Here is an 18,697-nt window from a genome sequence, read left to right on the forward strand (position 1 = left end):
GAATTTAAAGATACTTTTAAAACAGTTCATTTCTTTATTTTATATATAAAACTACTATTTAGTGTGTAGTGTTTACTATTTAGTTTTTCCGCAATAAAGAGATGCTACTGTAACCAATCTTTCAGTATGACTCTTTGGGCTTAAATTATAACAGGTAAATGTATAAAATTACAAAAACATCAGTTGTAGCTCAGATGGTCCAGAAAGTTGGTAATTCACAGAATATTTCCTTTTTTGTGGACCCTTTGTAAAAAAAAAATAAAAATTCTATAGTCAATAGTGAGAACAACAACGAACTTTTCTGTTATGTAATTGTTTACCTGTTATTTAACTCATTTGCTGTAGTTGGAATAGCCATGGGGAAGATCTTTATCAGTAAGTAAAGCTGCGAAACATCTTAATTTATATTTATAAGTCCAAAAATTCACGTCTTTTGTCACATTTTCCAAATGCACCCAGTGGGTCTTTGTCTGGCTAATCCTGCACCTTATGTTTGACACCCCTGACGTGCACGTTTTAAAATAGGGAAACATAAAACAGGCAAGAGTTACAACTGTGGATAGGAGAAAACAATAAGTAATAGGAAGAAATAACTCAATTTATTGAAAAGCTCAAAAAGATACAATTAAAAAGTTATCAGTAAGTGTTTTATCACGCCACATATAAAGCATTAATTTCAGCATTAGTTAATTTGACTGACGGGCTGCTTTGTAACGTTGTAATCCACCTCCCGATCAGCGTGTGGCGGTAAAGCACCAACCAGTTGTTTGCCAAGCGTCAATAAACCTCAAAGAAGAAGAAGACCCCAAAGTTATTACCGGAAGTGAGTTTTTTTTTTCTGTCTCACGCTGTTAAGGAAACCTACAGACACATTAGCAATTTCCTCCTTGACTCTAAAGGTAAACAGTTGTATACTACCTACAAACAACATGTATCATTTATAAGCAGGTAGCCGTGTAGTGTGTCTTTTTGTTTCAGTAGTTTGTGCCTGATATATACGAGCTCACAGCGGCTACCTGGCAGTTGTGTAAGCTAGTTTAGCTGCTTCTGGCGGCTTGTGCTAGCTAACGCAAAGTGAAAGCTAATGGGGACAGGGCACGGTAGAAAAGAAAGCAGCTAGAAAAAGTTACTCTTTAATGTTTGGAGGATAGAAATGTATATGAATTTCCAGGCTAAAGTTCAGGTTTCACCAAACCAATCGTGCGGAGCCTGTCTTAAAACTAAAACTTAAAAACAAGTTCATCAGGAAACGTTACTGCACTGCGAAGGAGCATAGCTTAGCAGGAGTAACTATAGGTTTATTTCGCTTGTGGTTCAGCTGCTGCCACTTTGTTTGTGTCCCCATACAGCCGAGGCTTTATTAGGCTAGAAAAGAGAAACTTTATTACGTTTAATGTTCTGTGACTCATTTGCGCTGACGGTTAAGTGTTGCTCAATAAATAAGTCTATTTGCTGTTATTATTTCCATCCCTCTGAGCTAACCATGGCAGGTTTTTCTCCTTGTAACAGGTAACGAGAGATGAAAAAACAAGATACCGAAGAGTCCACCACTCAGGCTGCGGAGAATGCTCCACCCGCAGCAGCAGCAGCAGGGACAGAGTCACCTGCAGCTGCAAAGGACAGCTTGGAAAGCAACAGCCCCAAAGAGTCTGAACCACAGACACCACAGACGGATACACCTCCACAGGGCGAGGAGGGGGCGGGGGGAGGTAAACTGTGAATTCATGTCAATCCCAGCTGTACTAGATTATATAGTAGGCTAAAACCTTCCTATCATCAGTCATTGTGACTCAAGTTTATCATCTTGTTTCCCAGTTGTGCATGCGTATGTATACCAAGCAACCAAGATGTAGGAGTAGAGCTTTTTTCTCTATATCATTGATTAACCTGCCAACCCGAAGGGTGCATGTACCTGTTTATTCCCTGTGAAAGGAGGAGGCAGGAGGACACATTTTTTTCAGTTGTCCGGTATAGTTTATAAATTCCTGCGCTAAAATCTTTCTTTTTTTGCAAATTACTCATCTGCTGTCTACCTAATTGGCCTGGCAGTTGGTCGTGATGGTTCTTATTCTGATTTGAAGCAAGGAAGCTTGCTAATAGCAACATGTGATCCAGTGCTTTAGTTAGTGTGTCCTTCCCACTACAACCTGTGGGGGGGGTTGTACTCTACAGCCTGCTGTAGACTTCTGTGGGGAAACTTTGTAGAGCCCAAGATGTAACCTATGTAAGTGCATTTATGCTGGTGCTGATGCAATATTTGTTAATTAACATAGGGCAGGGATAGCTCAGTAGGTAGAGTGGTGGCCCCATGATCGGAAGGTCGGGGGTTCAACTCCATTGAACGGCTACCCTGAGGTACCCCTGAGCAAGGTACCGTCCCTACACACTGCCCCCCGGGCGCTGCATTGGTGGCTGCCCACTGCTTCACTGGGTGAATGGGTTAAATGCAGAGGAACTATTTCCCTATGGGGACTAACACATACACATTATTATTATTATTATTAGTATTATTATTATTATTATTATTAGGGCCTTGTCCCAGTGTTTCACATGCAGTGCCTCCTGGGTCCTCGCTTGTTGCTGTGGTCAATTTTTTTTCAGGGAAGTTTTCCCTCTTCTTTGTACATTCCTTCATGTCCATTCCAATAGTTTCAGCAGTCTTATATTGTCCTTACATTGATGCTAGGATAATTATTTTTTATACTGAGAGAAAGTTATCCCCTCACTGATAAATTAAAATACTGCTGCGAAAAACAACAACATTCAGCATTTAACAGCAGTATGATAAAGTATACAATCAAAAAGCTCAGTGCCTCTTTCATTTTCTACATCTCAGTTGTCAAACTCCAGCTATGAAGTGTCTGCATCAGTTTCAGTGCCATGCAAGCATCATAAGCAGTGTTAGGAGAATTTACTAATAGCAGGTTCCAGCTCCATATTATAATGCTGGCACCACTAATGTTTGACTCTACACTGCTTAGAATAGTTTGCTCTCTGTTGTTGTTTCATTTTTCTTATTCTTAAGCCTTTAATTTGCTAAGTGAGATCCAGCACGGCCAAAGTGACAGTTAGGAAGTAGAAATGCTGACCATGTGATCATCTGTGATGATGATAACGCCAGTCACAGGCCTTCAGATGTGCATCATGGTTGAGGACGGTGCCTAAAAGCATCTCAAAGTCACAAATCAATTAAAGATTCTCATTTATTTTCAAGATATTGTAAATAAAACTTCTAAACTGTTGCTGATCTGATAATCTGGGTGTTTTTTGTTTTTTTTTAAGGAGTATCATTTCCAACACGGTCTTGTAGCAAGTGAGCTTCATATTTCTCTCACTGTAACTGTTTAATTCTACATTGTATTATTTATTTGTTTTTTTAATTATTATGAACTGAAAACCCAAAATGCAACATATTTGACTTCAGAAGAAGAAAAGCAGCTAGTCATTTTTTCCCCTCCATTCTGTGTAATTGCAGAGGCTCCGTTGTCTCAGTGTGACATGGCAGAGGAGCTGAGCCGGCAGCTGGAGGACATCCTTAGCACCTACTGTCGGGAAAGCATTTCAGACGATGCCAGCGACTTAGCTAACGGCCAGTCACACAGCCCAGAGCTCAATGGCCTGACCAATGAGAGGGAAGATGACAAGCCAGAGGAAAGCAAAGTCAACGGTGGTGACAGCGGTGTGGGAAAGCAGCAGAAGAAAACTCACGAGAAGAAAAAAGTGAAGGGTCTAGGTAAGAGGGGGAAGTGTGTTCAGTGTTTTGGCCAGATTTATAGGAATAAGTGGGAGAAATTAGTGTGAGCGCGCTGCACAAGTGGAAAGATTGTGAGTAATCTACTGAAAATGCAAATTTATGACTGCACACAAAACCATTTTGTTTCGGTAATCACCAGCACAGTCCAGAAATGCAAATCAGGCGATATAAAACGAGTAGATTTTGTGTATCTTTTCAATAACGGCATAGCATTTCAGGTCAAAGAGAAGCAGACTCAACATGATCTGAAATACAGCCTGTAACAGATGTTACAGGCTGAGGCAGCTGTTCTCTGAGAGCGCTAATGGAGTGCAGCAGTATTCATCCAGAGAAGGGCTGCTGTTGTCTGCTCGACAAACCTGAAGTTTGTATATGGCAGCTCATGTGATATGTTTAGAAGGAGGACACAAAACATTAGATACCATATTGTTAATGTCTTGTTGGACTTAATGTAATGTTTGTGTAAACTTGTGCATGACTCTTGTTTTTCCTGCATTTGTGTCTGCAGGTGTTTATTAAAGATAAAAGAAAATAATGTGACTCTCAGACAGCTGCGAGTAGCAGAATCTCGAGTTGCACTTAGTAGTACCTGAACGACATAACGTGGGAGTCAGACATTCTTGTTTGTCACGTTTGCGTCAGGTCTGTCTGAGTCACATTAAAAGATTAATTTTTAAAGATGCTTCAGTGTGTTAAGTGAAAGATTCTATATCTAAGGAAAGTTAGAAAAATAAGTGGATTTGTGGCACAGAGCTCTGTGTGTGTTCACTGCTGAGCTTGTGCTCTCTGCAGTTTTTTGAAATGTGACTAAAACCATGAAACACCGCAAACTGCTCGGCTCACTGTAAAAGTGCTGCCTGTAATACATCTGTGGCCTACTTGTCTACTCTTTTAAAATAGCAGTGCTGCAGACTAGGGCTGGGCGATATGTTTTAGTACAACTTTGGTAAGCCGCACTGCTTGATGGATTGTCAGAGCATTACGGCTGCCGTAGTGAGGAGCTTCGCGGAGTAATCTGGGTCCAAAACTCCGTCCGCTTCAGGTCCCAAAGTCAAACGAACACTAAGAGTTAAAAACGGTCTAAATTCTTTCATCTTTAATTAAATCATCAACGTTGCTGCTTTATCGGGTGTAACAATTAAGTTTTACATCCATGAAAACAGAATTTATTAAATTTAACAGAGTTATAAGCTAACAGGAAGTTAGCTCGCTAGTTTCCACCTAAACATTTCATACCAAGTTCTGACCGAGAGATTTAAACTAATTAAAACGTACAGCTCTGCTACCACTTCCAACATAAATGAAGACAGAAAACTAAACAGCAGTGGCGTTTGCAGGGTTATTACTGGACTACCTGGTATATAATGTTGTGCTATGTGATTGCTAGCGACACAGCTATGTTAGCATAACATTAGCACAGTGAAGCTGGAGGATGAACACCAACTTTTTTTTTCCACTCGATAAAAGTTAACGTGAGGGATTCTGGTGGTCAGGGACAAATGCAATCGCATAGCAGGATGCTATACACGGGCCAAACTTCAGTCAGGAGAACAACTGAGATCATTCATCCACAATACAAGGTTAGTTATTAATATACTGCAACAACATGGGACTAGAACAGCTGCGAGAGAATTCAACATTAATGAATCATTGTTACGGAAGTGGAGGAAGCGCAGTTTTTGGATTTCCCCATATTTCAAAAGTGCTTCATCCCTTTGCTATGACTGTCGTCCGGCATAATTTGCAGATGATAATGGTTTTAGCCGCTGCGATGCTTTCGACCAAAACAGTCGCAGCTTGATGACATCATCAACATGCGCTATCGCGATAGAGCGGTATAGTCAAAATCTCTGTCGTTGGCCAAATTTATATCGTTTCTATCGTATATCGTTTATCGCCCACCCCTACTGCAGACCAAACGTATGCAGGATTTGCTGCTGCTTCTTCATTCATGCATGTGTGCACATGTGCATTCCGCCTCACTACTGCTACCTCTACAAATAAGTATCTTACACTGCCTTCTGTAAATTGGCCTATCTCTTAAAAATGTCCATCCAAAATCCATCAGTTTGTAGTAGTTTAAAAAGCTGCTAACATTTGTGTGAGGTGGGCGAGGTTCCATCCTGATGTTTTTATTTGCCTTTGTTGTGAGCAGGGAAGGAGATCACACTTCTCATGCAGACTCTAAACACACTGAGCACCCCCGAGGAGAAGCTCGCAGGCCTCTGTAAGAAGTATGCTGAACTGGTGAGTAGTTCTTCTGAAGTTTGTAGCTTTGGCTGTAAACGTCTTTGTTATTATGTTAACGATCACAAATACTTCAAAACATATTAACAGCAACATTTTAACTGCTGTAAAATTTCCAGTCTGCCTCTAAGGACAAAAAAAAACAACCCAAGCATCATATTGTTTGCGTGCACTATTCTTACATTTGAAAGTGTGTAAGGCAAGTTTGTCCTGTCGTGTCTTATAGGAAAGCAAGGCAGCGTCCTGCATAAAAAGATATAAATGTTAGTTTGGCGGTGTCACACCTGAAAGAGCATGTGTGTGTTTTACAGTTGGAAGAGCACCGAAACACCCAGAAGCAGATGAGGGCGCTGCAGAAGAAGCAGAACCAGCTGGTCCAGGAGAAAGACAACCTGAGGAACGAACACAGCAAGGCCATCCTGGCTCGCAGCAAGCTGGAGAGTCTGTGCAGGGAACTGCAGAGACACAACCGCACACTCAAGGTACAAAAACAGACCCTGTCCTCTATCTTTTACATGTATACACAACGCACATGCACAGAGACTCCTTAAATTTAGTCTTATTTTACTGATGAAGCGAAAACAGTTTGGAGGGTAAAGCTGACGATCACATAAAAAAAGCACTCGTTGTCATTATCATCATCGTGTCTCCGCAGGACGAAGGAATGCAAAGAACCCGGCTGGAGGAGGAGAAAAGGAAGGAGGTGACTTCTCATTTCCAGGTGACGCTGAACGACATCCAGGCTCAGATGCAGCAGCACGACGAGAGGAACGCCAGCCTTCGACAGGAGAACGCAGAGCTCGCCGAGAAGCTGAAGAAACTGTATGAACAGTACAAACTCCGCGAAGAAGTGAGTAGGCAGTGTTTTCCTTCACCCGCTTGGTTAAAGCGCCACCAGTGAGTCCTCAGTTATTTGAAACTCTCGCCTGTCTGACCTTGTAATCCCAAAAGCACATAGAGAAAGTGGTGAAGCACAAAGACCTGCAGCAGCAGCTGGTGGATGCAAAACTGCACCAGGCCCAGGAGCTGCTCAAGGAGTCTGAGGACCGCCACGACAGAGAGAAAGACTTTGTAATTATCCTTTTCTTTTTAAAATAAATACACAGTCCAAGCACAAGACTGAATCTACACATGCAACAATCAATCTCTAACGGCTTTGTTTTCTCCCTCCACAGCTGTTAAAAGAAGCAGTAGAATCCCAGAGGATGTGTGAGCTCATGAAGCAGCAGGAAGTTCACCTCAAGCAGCAGGTTTCCCATCAGCCTTTCAGATTTTCCAGCTGAACTCGGGAATGACTTTAACATTTAAATAATGTTGTTGTTTTCCCTCACTAGTTATCACTGTACACGGAGAAGTTTGAAGAGTTTCAGACCACCTTGTCCAAGAGCAATGAGGTCTTCACCACTTTCAAGCAGGAGATGGAGAAGGTGAGGCAACTCCACTAACTTGAAGGTGTAAGAATGAAACGTCTCCGTGGTTATTGGCTGTGGTGACAGTCTTGTTCGCTTTGTGCTTACAGATGACTAAAAAGATCAAAAAGCTCGAGAAGGAGACGGCCATGTATCGCTCCAGGTGGGAGAGCAGCAACAAGGCCTTGCTGGAGATGGCCGAGGAGGTAAAGCTGGTTTGAGCTTATTGTGTCCACGTCTGCTGTTAAGAAGCTGTAAGATCTGTGTTTGAATAGTGTAGCTCATAGGTGTCAAACTCTGGCCCGTGGGCCAGATTTGGCCTGCAGCCTAATTACATTTGGCCCGCGAAGCCATACCAAATTATTATTAGAGCTGGCCTACTGTTATTATACAGCTAATATATATATTGTTTAGTATTAAGCTTTGCTTGTTCCATATTCAGTTTTTCAGCAAAACTTCTTTGAGTTCATAAGAAGAGATTCATTCTTAAATCTGGAGGAAGATTTTTTTTTTTTTCTTTCAATAAATATTAATGTTAGCCCGCGACTTTGTTCCAGTTTTGAATTTTGGCCCACTGTGTATTTGAGTTTGACACCCCTGGTGTAGCTATTTAAAAATCTGTATATCTTTTCAGCTGTCTTAGAGAACAGCCCCACTAGTATACTAGTGGACAACATCCTTGCTTTTATTTTGAAGGGGCAGTCGCTGCTAACTGTCTAACAAGATGAAGGGCAATCCCCAAATTAACCTGCAGCTAGTTTATTTTAGGATGCCACATAAATAGTGGAGTATGTGCCACTATTTTGAGCTGCAGAGCAGAACAAGGATTATTGGCCCTTCTATGCTCAACCTGTTTACCCTTGTGAACAGAGGCGTGTGCTAAAAGTGATGCTACAATAGCTGAGCTGAGCTTTGTTGTCGATTTACCTCCTTTATTTGTATTCTAGTCGGGTTTTTTTATACTTTATGATAAGACTGCAGTGAAATTGGCATGAAGCTGCAGTATAAATGGTTACAGGCTTCGTTGACATCACATTTGGTTCACAGACTATCACATTTGTAACCTAACCTTAAAATTTCAAGCCACGGTTCTAGACAGTAGAATCTTACGTAGACAGTTTATTATGGCTGCAGTGTTTATATTCATTTGTGATTCTATTCATTTTTTTTTTTAAGCAAGTGTGGGTGTAGGAAGTGGATGCATCAAATCTCCAGTCAAACCAAAAGTTTGGTGACTTTGCACATGAACAGTAGAATAACCTGCAAGTCTTGTTTTGCAGCAAGGTTATGACATCACAGGTGACTCAGTCCAGAGTCCTAACGATGTCACTGCCTTTGGGTCTCTCTTAGGGTTTTAAACAGATCCATGCTTACTCGTTTTATGGATACAAGAAGCCAAAAACCTCACTAATGGGAATCTTTTCTGTGACAACATGACAATGTTTCAGCTTCCTTACAGCTGAAAGTGGAATCTTCTGTTTTTCAATGCACAGATGGCTAAAAAGCTGACAGCACAGTTGCTGTAATTTTGTGTGTGTGTGTGTGTGTGTGTGTGTGTTTTTTTATTCACAGAAAGCCGTTCGGGATCGTGAGTTTGAGGCACTTCAGGGAAAAGTCCAGCGGCTGGAGAAGCTCCGGCGGGCGCTCAAAGTCGAACGGAATGAGCTGAACAAGAAGGTCCAGAGCCTCAGCGGCGGCACAGAGGGAGCCCCCACCTCCAACCCAGGGACTGACTCCCCCTCTCCACCACCTACAGACTCTCTGCTGGAGCCTGGCACCTGCCCTGCCCCTGACACCACCACCGCCTCCACCTCTTCTTGCTCCCACTCCTGCCCCTGTGAGCCGCAGCTGGACACAGACACCCTGCTGGAAGAGGCAAACACTCAGCCTGTCCAGGCACAGGAATGAAGCAGCACTGCTCACACGTTCTTCAAACCACCCACAGATAAGCCACCAGCCTGCAACCCACTACTCCTCTGCTGGATGGAGCCCATGTTAAACACTGGGACCGAAGCAAACTGCAAAGTCACACCTTTATGTACGAGGCCAGAATACCAGATCAGCGTTTGACAGAAGGGTTTAGTTGTAATCTCCCAGAATCTTCTGCAAAACAGTCTGCTGGTGTAATTACATGCACACTATCACACAGTTACCGTGAATGTATAATGCAATTTTCTGCAATAATTTGGTTTTCATGGTTTTTATTAGCATCTATCGAGTGTGTTCATCTACAGGAAACAACTAATCAGCCACGCAAGTTAATATTATTACAATACTTTCAGAAATAACTATAGTGAAAGGATAGTGATCATATTTACAAGTTATTATCTACATATTAATGTCAACATGTGTAAAAATGATCAAAGAACAGAAACCAAGGATGACATAAAGGACCACCATAACAACATAAACTATGCCATGTAGTCATATTAACACATCTAAATTTGTGTATATACAAATTATCAAAGCATTTTTAGCAAAGTAAAAGTATATATAAAGCTCGTATGAATAAATTTACATTAACTACATCACTTTGTTCATTCTATTTACTAAGATCCAGAGCAAGTGTTTATTATTCTGACTCTTCATTTCTAACTCTCGAGTTTGTTCCCCTTGTTTTGAAGTTTGCCATATTCTTCCTTTCCGTTTCTGAACTCACATGTACTCCTGTACTCAATACTCTGAGTAAATTTATTTCCTGCTTTAAATCACACCATGAGAGTTCCAGAAACATCTCTTTTAAAAGCATTATCCATATTTAACATATTGATTATAATAACGTATTTGAAATAACCTCCAGGGCCCTAATATTGCTCTTAGACTGTATGTAAACGGTGGCCACAGTGATATCAATATTCCGATATCTTGCATTCCTGAACTTTTGGTCCGTCTGCATTGTTGGAAGATGTTTCTAAGTCACATTTAAAAGCCTCAAATTTAGTGTTTTTGCCACGACTGTGTTGGATTTTCAAAGTCAGAAGTGACTTTTCATCTTTGTACAAGCATGTGGAAATATTAAATTAACAGCTAATGCTAATTAGCTTGGTTGCATTCATAAATTGTAGGGGTGCGAACCGAAGGCACACATGCCTGCAACAGAATAAAATAGTAGAATTTCAAGCTAGATTACAAACTAATTTCATTTAATAAAATCTTCCAGAAGGTCCCAGCAGCACAGACATAGTGGAGCTGTCCAGCTCAGAATTAGCTGACCTAGCAAACAGCAATTAACTACTCTAGCTCCCTGTGTCGGTCAGGGCAGGCATTGATTCACATGGATAACAGGTTATCATGGTGGTGTTATGAAGGGATTTGTTTTCCCAGGCTGGAAACGTTTTTATTAAAGTTTAAGGCTTTGGGGATGGACTTTTGAAGCAGGCCTCAAGTGGCCACTGGAGGAATTGCAGTTTCTGGCACTTTGTGTGTTCACATTTTTCAGGCCCAGAGGTTTTTGTCGCATCATCTTCAGATCTCATCATGTTTTTTTGACAATTAATAAATATTATTTTATTAGCTGACAATCCCAAAATATATGTCCGTATTAACCTCATTACTAGTGTGCATGTAATTCCACCGACCGCCTCTGTGTTGTGCTGTTTTCCTACACCTCCGGTCCAATCGGCCCGGCAACAACAGCAACACTGCTGTAAGGTGAAGCCAACCTGCTTTATGGTGTAAAGAGTCAGAGGGTGTGTGTGTGTGTGTGTGTGTGTGTGTGTGTGTGTGTGTGTCCAGTTAGTCTGCTTCAGTTTGCCCGCTGATTGTCAGTGTTTATCCTAAAACTCACATTATGTGTTTCTTTCAAGTGAAGTCTTAACAGCAGCATCAGGCACAATATTTTTAGCAGGTTCAATTCATAAAAACAGAAAATCATTTTTAGGCCTGTCCTGAAATTTGAGTCCCACTTATTAAAGCGTCGTACTGATGTTTAAAATGACAATTTTATGGCACTTAAGCATGTTATTTTTGAAAATTAAGGCAGCACATTACTGATGTGACATCAGATAAATATCAGCCACTGATCGACCAATCATTTTACTTGTCAATATTCCGATATCTTGCATTCCTGAACTTTTGGTCCATCTGCATTGTTGGAAGATGAATCTGTCATTGAAATGTGGAAATCTGGCAGAGCACGCTATACTCTCCATTAATTTAGAGCATTGCTAAAGAGTTTTAGTTTTATGACGTCAGTTGCTTTTTGCTAATTTTGTTCGGGTTTGTCACTCTGCAGTAATGACCTCTTTAAACTCCATGGTTGTCTGGTGTGTGTATGGTGAGTGTGTGTGATAGAAGTACTTTCAGTTTTTCCCAGTTGAATGTTCAAAGACCTCTATGCAACGCTCATGTCTTGGTTTTATTCTATGGCAGTCTGATCTGACAAGCACTCAGCTGAGAATGTATTTTTATTATATCCACTGTCCTGCATGGATGTGCTGTACCACACATGACATCTCACAGAGGAACACACACACATATAGATTTGTTTTTCCTTTTGGCCCACACTTGAGCTACACCGGATTGTTTCGATGTTGAGTGTAATGTTGTGAATCTCTTGAAAGATGCACCGACTGAGCCGATGTGAATACAGATGGAAAAGTTAGACCGCCTCTTAATGGACCATTGAACACGTGTCTTCTGACATTCTTGTGTACTACATAATATGTAGCACTGGGAACAGAGTGACGACTCATTTTCATCTGATATCGCAATGACAAACCTAATCTCTTCCATTGTCCCGTAGGACAGATTCATTCCTGTCCCACAGTGGACTGAGAGGTTCACTCACCATAAGAAGGAACCAAAGATCTTTCTGTTTTTGTTGTTTTTTTGGTCTTTTGCAGTACTTTTCTCTGGCTCTGTATATTTTGTTTCTTGTTAAATAAAAGAACTGACTTAGCTTTGACCTTCTAGACTCAAGCTTTTATCTGATGCTTCTATAAATATTTGGTCAGTGATGCTTGTGTTTTGAGTATGTGTGTAATTTTGCCTCAGTTACAGCACCACGGTGGATTTTAAGTCGAGGTGGTTTTCCAAAAATGCCGCATTAACTGTTCAGGAATTCCAGACATTTTTCGATACTGTGCCGAATTTTAGAGTGTCAGAAGTCCCTGGACTTTCAGACCTTTAAGATCAGGGATGTCAAAGATGTTTTATGTCATTGACCATGTATGGCCCAATTTAAGCTTTAAGGGGCCAGCCCAGTAAAGCTCCCCATACTATAAGCGGGAAAAGAGGTTGAATTAAATGTTTAATCCCAGAGTTATCTAATTATAAGGAAATGATGTGCAATTTAAATAGTACATCTCAGGTCTTGCATGGTAGACAAATGTTACTGTAGTAAAGTAATCTGTCAACAAAACTCTTTGGGTTTAAACTGTAAGAAATGAACGCGCTGCAGAAAAAAACGTTCTGTTAGCTCATTGCTGAGACTGACCTGTATTATAAAACAGGAGATTTTTATATTATTTTCAGAAAATTGCTGAGTTTTTTGCTGCAAAGTTAAAAAACAATAACATGAATTTCTATAGTAGATACTACAAAAAAATAACACACCTACACTTTTTTGCTAAGTCCCTGATAGGTTTATTAATTAATTTATTTATTTATTATTTTTCACCTAATGATCATTTCCCCCGCCTGCATCTACAAATTATTGGACTTGGTATTGAATTATTATTCAAGATTCTTTATTTGTCACATGCATGGTTATACAGGTATAACACGCAGTGAAATGTGACCTGATACATATATATGATACTGGTTTTATGTGTTTTTACATTCAAATAAATGTAAAATTGAGGAAAAGGCAAAGGGAAAATTATACATGTGGAAATAAGTTAAAATGATATACTGTTATAAATTACAATTATCTGTAGCAATATATACGCTGTTTATAGTATGGGTGAAAATATGTCTGTGAAGGTTCTCAGTCATCCAGGTCATCGTAGCTTCTCGGATGAGAGGTGAAACGTCTTCAAGCAACTTAAAGAAGTCCAGACGCTTTTCTTTGCAAGCTCCTTTGACTATTGGTGAAAACGAATTTAATCAGACTGGAGCCTCAACAAATATGTTGGAATAATTGGGTTCAAAAAAGATAAAAAGACTAGAGATTTTGGGGATTTTCTTTTTAACTACTATAGTAACTATTAAGCCTTACTCTACTCTCCTAATCAGAAGGTGGCGGTAATGCGCTCGAATGCGATTTCCCCATCTGCCAAGAGAAGAAGAACATTTCCTCTTCCGCCGCGGCTCCGGTGCATGAAACACGAGTGTTCATCATTTCTCTTTCAACGGGCGGAACGGCGACAATACTGGACTTGCTGCCGACACTTAGCTGACAAAAATGGTTAGTGTGCTCCTTGGTAAATGGTTCCTGATGCTAATATTTGTTTTCGAATGAAGCGGTTTGTTGATACCAGGATCGCCTCCAGCTTAGCTAGCGTAACTGCTGGTGCTACCGTTAGCTTAGCTCGAAAATTAGCCAGCGACAGCTTATATTTGAGCTAGTGTTAGCTGGGTGTAGCTAAAAGAGGTTTCGCCGGCCTGTGGTGGTTGCTACAAGTGGAAAGCTGCTTTCCCGTTTTCTTCTTTGCCATTTTCTCTCGTTCGCTGTTTTGCTAAGCATTTCAACGTTAATAGTTGTTTCGTCATCGTAGAGCCCTGCGCATTGTTTCCCCTTTGAAACAGGGCGACCTGCTGATCTAAAATCAATGTTTGTGTTGTTCACAGAAACCGATCCTGCTCCAGGGCCACGAGAGGTCCATCACTCAGATCAAGTACAACAGAGAAGGAGACTTGTTGTTCTCTGTAGCTAAAGACACGGTGGGTTCATAATAGCCAAGCTCACTCATCCATTGTTTGTTAGTTTGTTTGCAGCTGGCCAACTCGTTGATCATCTCTCTCTACAGGTAACTAACGTATGGTACTCGGTCAATGGCGAGAGGCTTGGTACCTACAACGGACACACAGGAGCTGTGTGGTGTGTGGACTGTGACTGTATCCTTATTTTTCTGGAAAAAATGCTTGGAAAAGTTTTTTTTTTGTAGCAAACGGATGTAGTTTGAGATTGTAATGTATCGATCGTGCATGCTCGATCATCCAGGTAAGGAAATTCAACTAAAGTAATTATGTTCATCGTAAAAACATGAGCTGAGGTGGTCTTAGATATGTGACATCGAGATGAACAGAGCAAACTTTCTGGGATGAGTTTGTAATCCTGTGATAGTGTCTGTGCTGAGGATACGCATGTTTGGATCCTTAACTTGTCTTCTCTCAGGGGACACTAAAAATGTGCTAACAGGATCAGCAGATAACAGCTGTCGGTTGTGGGACTGTGAGACCGGTAGGTTGAAAACAAGTTAATCATTTTTCTTTCACTAGCTTTGCATGATTTCAAACTAATCTTCATGTGTGGTATACTGGGCTTTGCTCTGCTCCCTCAGTTGATCTTCTCTCTCAGTCTGGCTGTTTTAGCTCCTTTCATGTTAAGTGTAACTATATTCTGATTGGCTGATTGGTGGGTGGGGCTTCTGTGCTCACAGCCTAAGTTTTCAATGACATATAGAGCCATGGGTAGAAAAAAAACTGAGGATTTTGTGGGGATTACTTGTCATTTTAAATTTTGTCTGAGTTTAATAAAAGCATCGACCATTTTAACGGTGTATAAGAGAAAAGGGAAAAACATAATGTATCCACTTTAATGCCATATTTGCAGCATCGTCTGAACCACTCAGGTATGAGACAATCTCTAACCGGAAGTAGCTTCTTCTACAGTGTCATAAAGCCCACAGTGTGTCGTCCACAGGTAAACAGCTGGCTCTGCTCAACACCAACTCTGCTGTTCGAACGTGCGGCTTCGACTTCAGCGGCAACATCATCATGTTCTCCACAGATAAGCAGATGGGTTACCAGTGTTTCCTGAACTTCTTTGACCTGCGGGATCCACAGCAGATAGGTGCATATACACAGTGTTAGCAGTCATGTTGATCTTTAAAGAAAAAGGGCTACAAGACTAAAGAGTCACACATCAGAGGTGCTTTGAAGCCACCATTGGGCACATTGTCCTCCATAGACCAGTGTGAAGTAACTCATCTTTGTCTCAGTTTTATATGTATTTAGAGTAGAGCTGGGCGATAGAACGATAACGATATATATATTGCGAACTAACTTTTTCTCAATAGAAAAAACTGTTGCGATAGGCCTCACCACTCTTGTCCTCTTAAAAAAAAAAAAAAGAACAGCCAATCCAAATTAAGTAGCGCAGAGCCGAACCAATCACAGTCGCAGCGTCACGTCACGTGACTTGTTACGTACAGCACAAGTGCCAAGCCGCACATGTGTATTTGTTTGGGAAGCAGCCAGCCGCCGTGCCGCCCGGGTAATGGAGAAAATGAGTGTGCTGACTACAGAAAAATCAACTGAGAGCGTGACCGAAGAGAAAACAGATGACCGTTCCAATGCCGGAGAGATTGTTGAATGGAAGAGCCATAGAAGTTCCGTAGTGTGAAGGTATTTCTGCTATTTCAACTCTGACAAAAAACAGAGTAGCGCGCACTGTAAATTGTGCCAAAAGCAAGTCTGGAAATGAAGCGGTGCATGCTCAATCTCTGACTGGAAGCGCTAATTCGTCATTCGGCTTTTGTCAGACTAAAGTAACTGTTAAAACTGTTTGAAAAGCTCAGCTATACAACAAGGAGCGATTGAGAATTTCCTTTTAGTTCTCAGTTTATTTGATATTGACAAAAGTTAGTCAATTTTTTCTGTTCTTCTGTAAAACAAACCGTTTATTTTTAGAATTAATATTTTGTTTCTAAGTGGAATTGACGATTTAGTCTGTTTCGTTTGTTCTATTTTGAAACTTAAACGCTTTAGCGGCTGCCTTTTGTGTAGTTTGCAATATTTGCCTTATATTTTATTTTGCAATATTTTATTTATTATGGGAAATAAATATTTAAATCAAAACAAGCTGCTGATTATTTCACATTTTACTTGTGAGCAACGGCACATTTAAATCTTACAAATATAGTTATTTGGCTTATATCGTGATATATATCGTTATCGCCTGAAATGAAAAAAAACATATCGTGATATGAAAAAATCTTATATCTCTAATTTAGAGATTTTTACTGTATTGGTGGAATTATTGCCGTATATGCGGATTATGGCTCATGTCAGTGGTATAAAGTTGTAATTTCTCTCTCTCTTCTCTCTGCAGAGGACAACCAGCCCTACCTGACCGTACCATGCAGTGACCACAAGATCACCAGTGCTGTGTGGGGACCTCTGGGAGAATTTGTCATTGCCGGCCATGAGAACGGAGAGATCAACCAGTTTAGTGCCAAGGTTTGTCACACACACTGGGAACATGTGGGAATGTATTAAACAGGCAACATAGAAAGCAACGTGCGATCTACACACAGCCCACAGTGCTACGAAAATGGAGCCTCTTCACCTTTCCCTTGATTTCTGTATATGCTGTTACCATGGTGATTGCTCATATTAAACATGACCAGAATTTCATATGACACCAGAGTATGTACAAGGAGTCATTGTAAGCCAGACTGCTCAAAACAGTTTCACACCATCTTTTTTTTTCCCTACCCTGGCCCTGTGTGATGTCAGAGAGGGTGTCCTTGTATGGTTATCTCAGACATGCAAGAGGCAGCTTATCAGGACAGAAATGGCTTAAAGGGAGCAGAGCCAAAACGGCTTGTTTCAGACAGGATGAACTGATGAGGTCCACTGTAACATGAAATGAACAAGGCTTATTTTGAATTGTTGAGTGCCTGAATAAAAATGCGGAGCTTGAAACAAGAAAAAAATGAATCCCGCTTCAAAGCGTCATGTTGAAACATGCTTCATGTTTTGGACAGTCTGGAGAGATCCTGAAGAAGGCCAAGGAGCACACCAAGCAGATCAATGACATCCAGACATCTGTGGATCTGACGATGTTCATCTCTGCCTCCAAGGACAACACTGCTAAGGTAAGCCTTTAAACACAACCTCTGAGATCAGGTCACTGATGTACGTTCGCTTTAAACGTCACATGCAGATGTCTCTGATGCTGTTACTGAGTGTTGGTCATGTTCCTCATGTTCTTGTAGTTGTTTGACTCGACTTCTCTGGATCACATCAAGACATTTAAGACAGAGAGACCTGTTAACTCTGCTGCCATCTCCCCAATAATGGACCATGTAAGAGAAGCCCCTCACAGGTGCTGCATGTCCTTTGCACAGAGGATCAGTCTGACATTTAATATTTACTCAATGCTGTGTCACTCAGGTGGTGATGGGAGGTGGACAGGAGGCCATGGAGGTCACTACGACCTCCACCAGGATCGGGAAGTTTGAGGCCAGGTAAGCTAACGTGACAGATGTGGATTCCCCTTTTAATGCTTGATTTTAGTCCTTTCAGGAACCTGTTGTGGTGGTAACCACCTTCTTTGCTGTACTCAGGTTCTTCCATGCTGCCTATGAAGAGGAGTTTGGCAGGGTCAAAGGTCACTTCGGCCCAATCAACTGTGTGGCATTCCACCCTGACGGCAAGAGGTAAAAGACGACAGTCTTCCTGACCATCATCTTCAAATATGCAGACAGCGTGGTTGAAGCAGTTGTTAACACTTTTCTCCTGCTGTTGTCGTTTTGTGCAGTTACAGCAGTGGAGGAGAAGACGGATACGTAAGGATTCATTACTTTGACCCACAGTACTTTGACTTTGAATTGGAGGCGTAAACTGCCAGCCCGCCTGACCCCACAGCTTCAGCTGACATCAGACTCAGTCCAGTCAGGAAAGAGGAATAACGGACAGTCGGCACTTTGTCTCCTCCCTTCATCTGAACTGATCTGGAGTCAGGGTACAACAAAGGTCTACGCTGTACACTTCTCCCAGATTACTTCACAATAAAGGAATAGAGCCGACGAGAGTGTGGTGTTTATTGTAAGGCTTTTTATCTAACATCACTTTTGACACTCCTGTGGCATCAGGGGCGTCTGGATCTCTACATATTTTGTGACTGGACTTTAACCCATTCTCCTGAAGTGTATTTAATTTGACAAGAATTTGACTTATCAATCATTTTTCTGTTGTGAAGCCATTCTGCCAAAAATCGCTATAAAATACCTTAAAAAGTTGTTCCAGTTTGTCATCTCTCATTTTGATAGCACTTGATAGTAAAAATAAGCCTGAACAGTGTGGAGTGATACAAGTTTATAGTGGTGATTGTGTTTCTTATACTCTCATGTGGGACATACCTCTTCCATTCTCTCTACTAAGCTCAGTGATCTGC

The 18,697-nt window shown here is 41.1% G+C and overlaps 2 protein-coding genes across 2 annotated transcripts; both read left to right on the forward strand.

Annotated features, from left to right (window-relative positions):
- The first annotated feature begins 776 nt into the window (after positions 1–776).
- txlna (taxilin alpha) lies at positions 777–12,317 on the forward strand. The gene is made up of 11 exons (XM_085262447.1): positions 777–899; positions 1,510–1,709; positions 3,476–3,733; positions 5,910–6,001; positions 6,313–6,483; positions 6,657–6,851; positions 6,953–7,072; positions 7,177–7,251; positions 7,336–7,428; positions 7,521–7,616; positions 8,983–12,317. The coding sequence occupies exons 2-11, from the start codon at positions 1,520–1,522 to the stop codon at positions 9,316–9,318; spliced, it is 1,626 nt and encodes a 541-aa protein (XP_085118573.1). The 5' UTR covers positions 777–899; positions 1,510–1,519; the 3' UTR covers positions 9,319–12,317.
- A 1,285-nt stretch (positions 12,318–13,602) lies between these two features.
- eif3i (eukaryotic translation initiation factor 3, subunit I) lies at positions 13,603–18,542 on the forward strand. Its single transcript, XM_085262646.1, has 11 exons — positions 13,603–13,759; positions 14,143–14,235; positions 14,322–14,409; positions 14,690–14,755; positions 15,218–15,367; positions 16,628–16,755; positions 17,286–17,396; positions 17,517–17,606; positions 17,695–17,768; positions 17,868–17,960; positions 18,062–18,542. The coding sequence occupies exons 1-11, from the start codon at positions 13,757–13,759 to the stop codon at positions 18,141–18,143; spliced, it is 978 nt and encodes a 325-aa protein (XP_085118772.1). The 5' UTR covers positions 13,603–13,756; the 3' UTR covers positions 18,144–18,542.
- Positions 18,543–18,697: the final 155 nt, after the last annotated feature.

Source organism: Mchenga conophoros, linkage group LG22 (assembly GCF_057382185.1).
Source record: "Mchenga conophoros isolate Kocher_MC1m ecotype Shallow Benthic linkage group LG22, M_conophoros_male_GT1.1, whole genome shotgun sequence".
Lineage (NCBI taxonomy): Eukaryota > Metazoa > Chordata > Actinopteri > Cichliformes > Cichlidae > Mchenga > Mchenga conophoros.

Excerpts from the sequence above, each read along its gene's own strand:
- txlna (XM_085262447.1), top strand. The coding sequence starts at position 1,520 with ATGAAAAAACAAGATACCGAAGAGTCCACCACTCAGGCTGCGGAGAAT. Across the intron at positions 1,710-3,475 it reads CGAGGAGGGGGCGGGGGGAG|AGGCTCCGTTGTCTCAGTGT; the intron begins GTAAACTGTGAA and ends GTGTAATTGCAG. Across the intron at positions 6,002-6,312 it reads GTAAGAAGTATGCTGAACTG|TTGGAAGAGCACCGAAACAC; the intron begins GTGAGTAGTTCT and ends TGTGTTTTACAG.
- eif3i (XM_085262646.1), top strand. Across the intron at positions 16,756-17,285 it reads TCAACCAGTTTAGTGCCAAG|TCTGGAGAGATCCTGAAGAA; the intron begins GTTTGTCACACA and ends TGTTTTGGACAG. Across the intron at positions 17,769-17,867 it reads ATCGGGAAGTTTGAGGCCAG|GTTCTTCCATGCTGCCTATG; the intron begins GTAAGCTAACGT and ends TGCTGTACTCAG.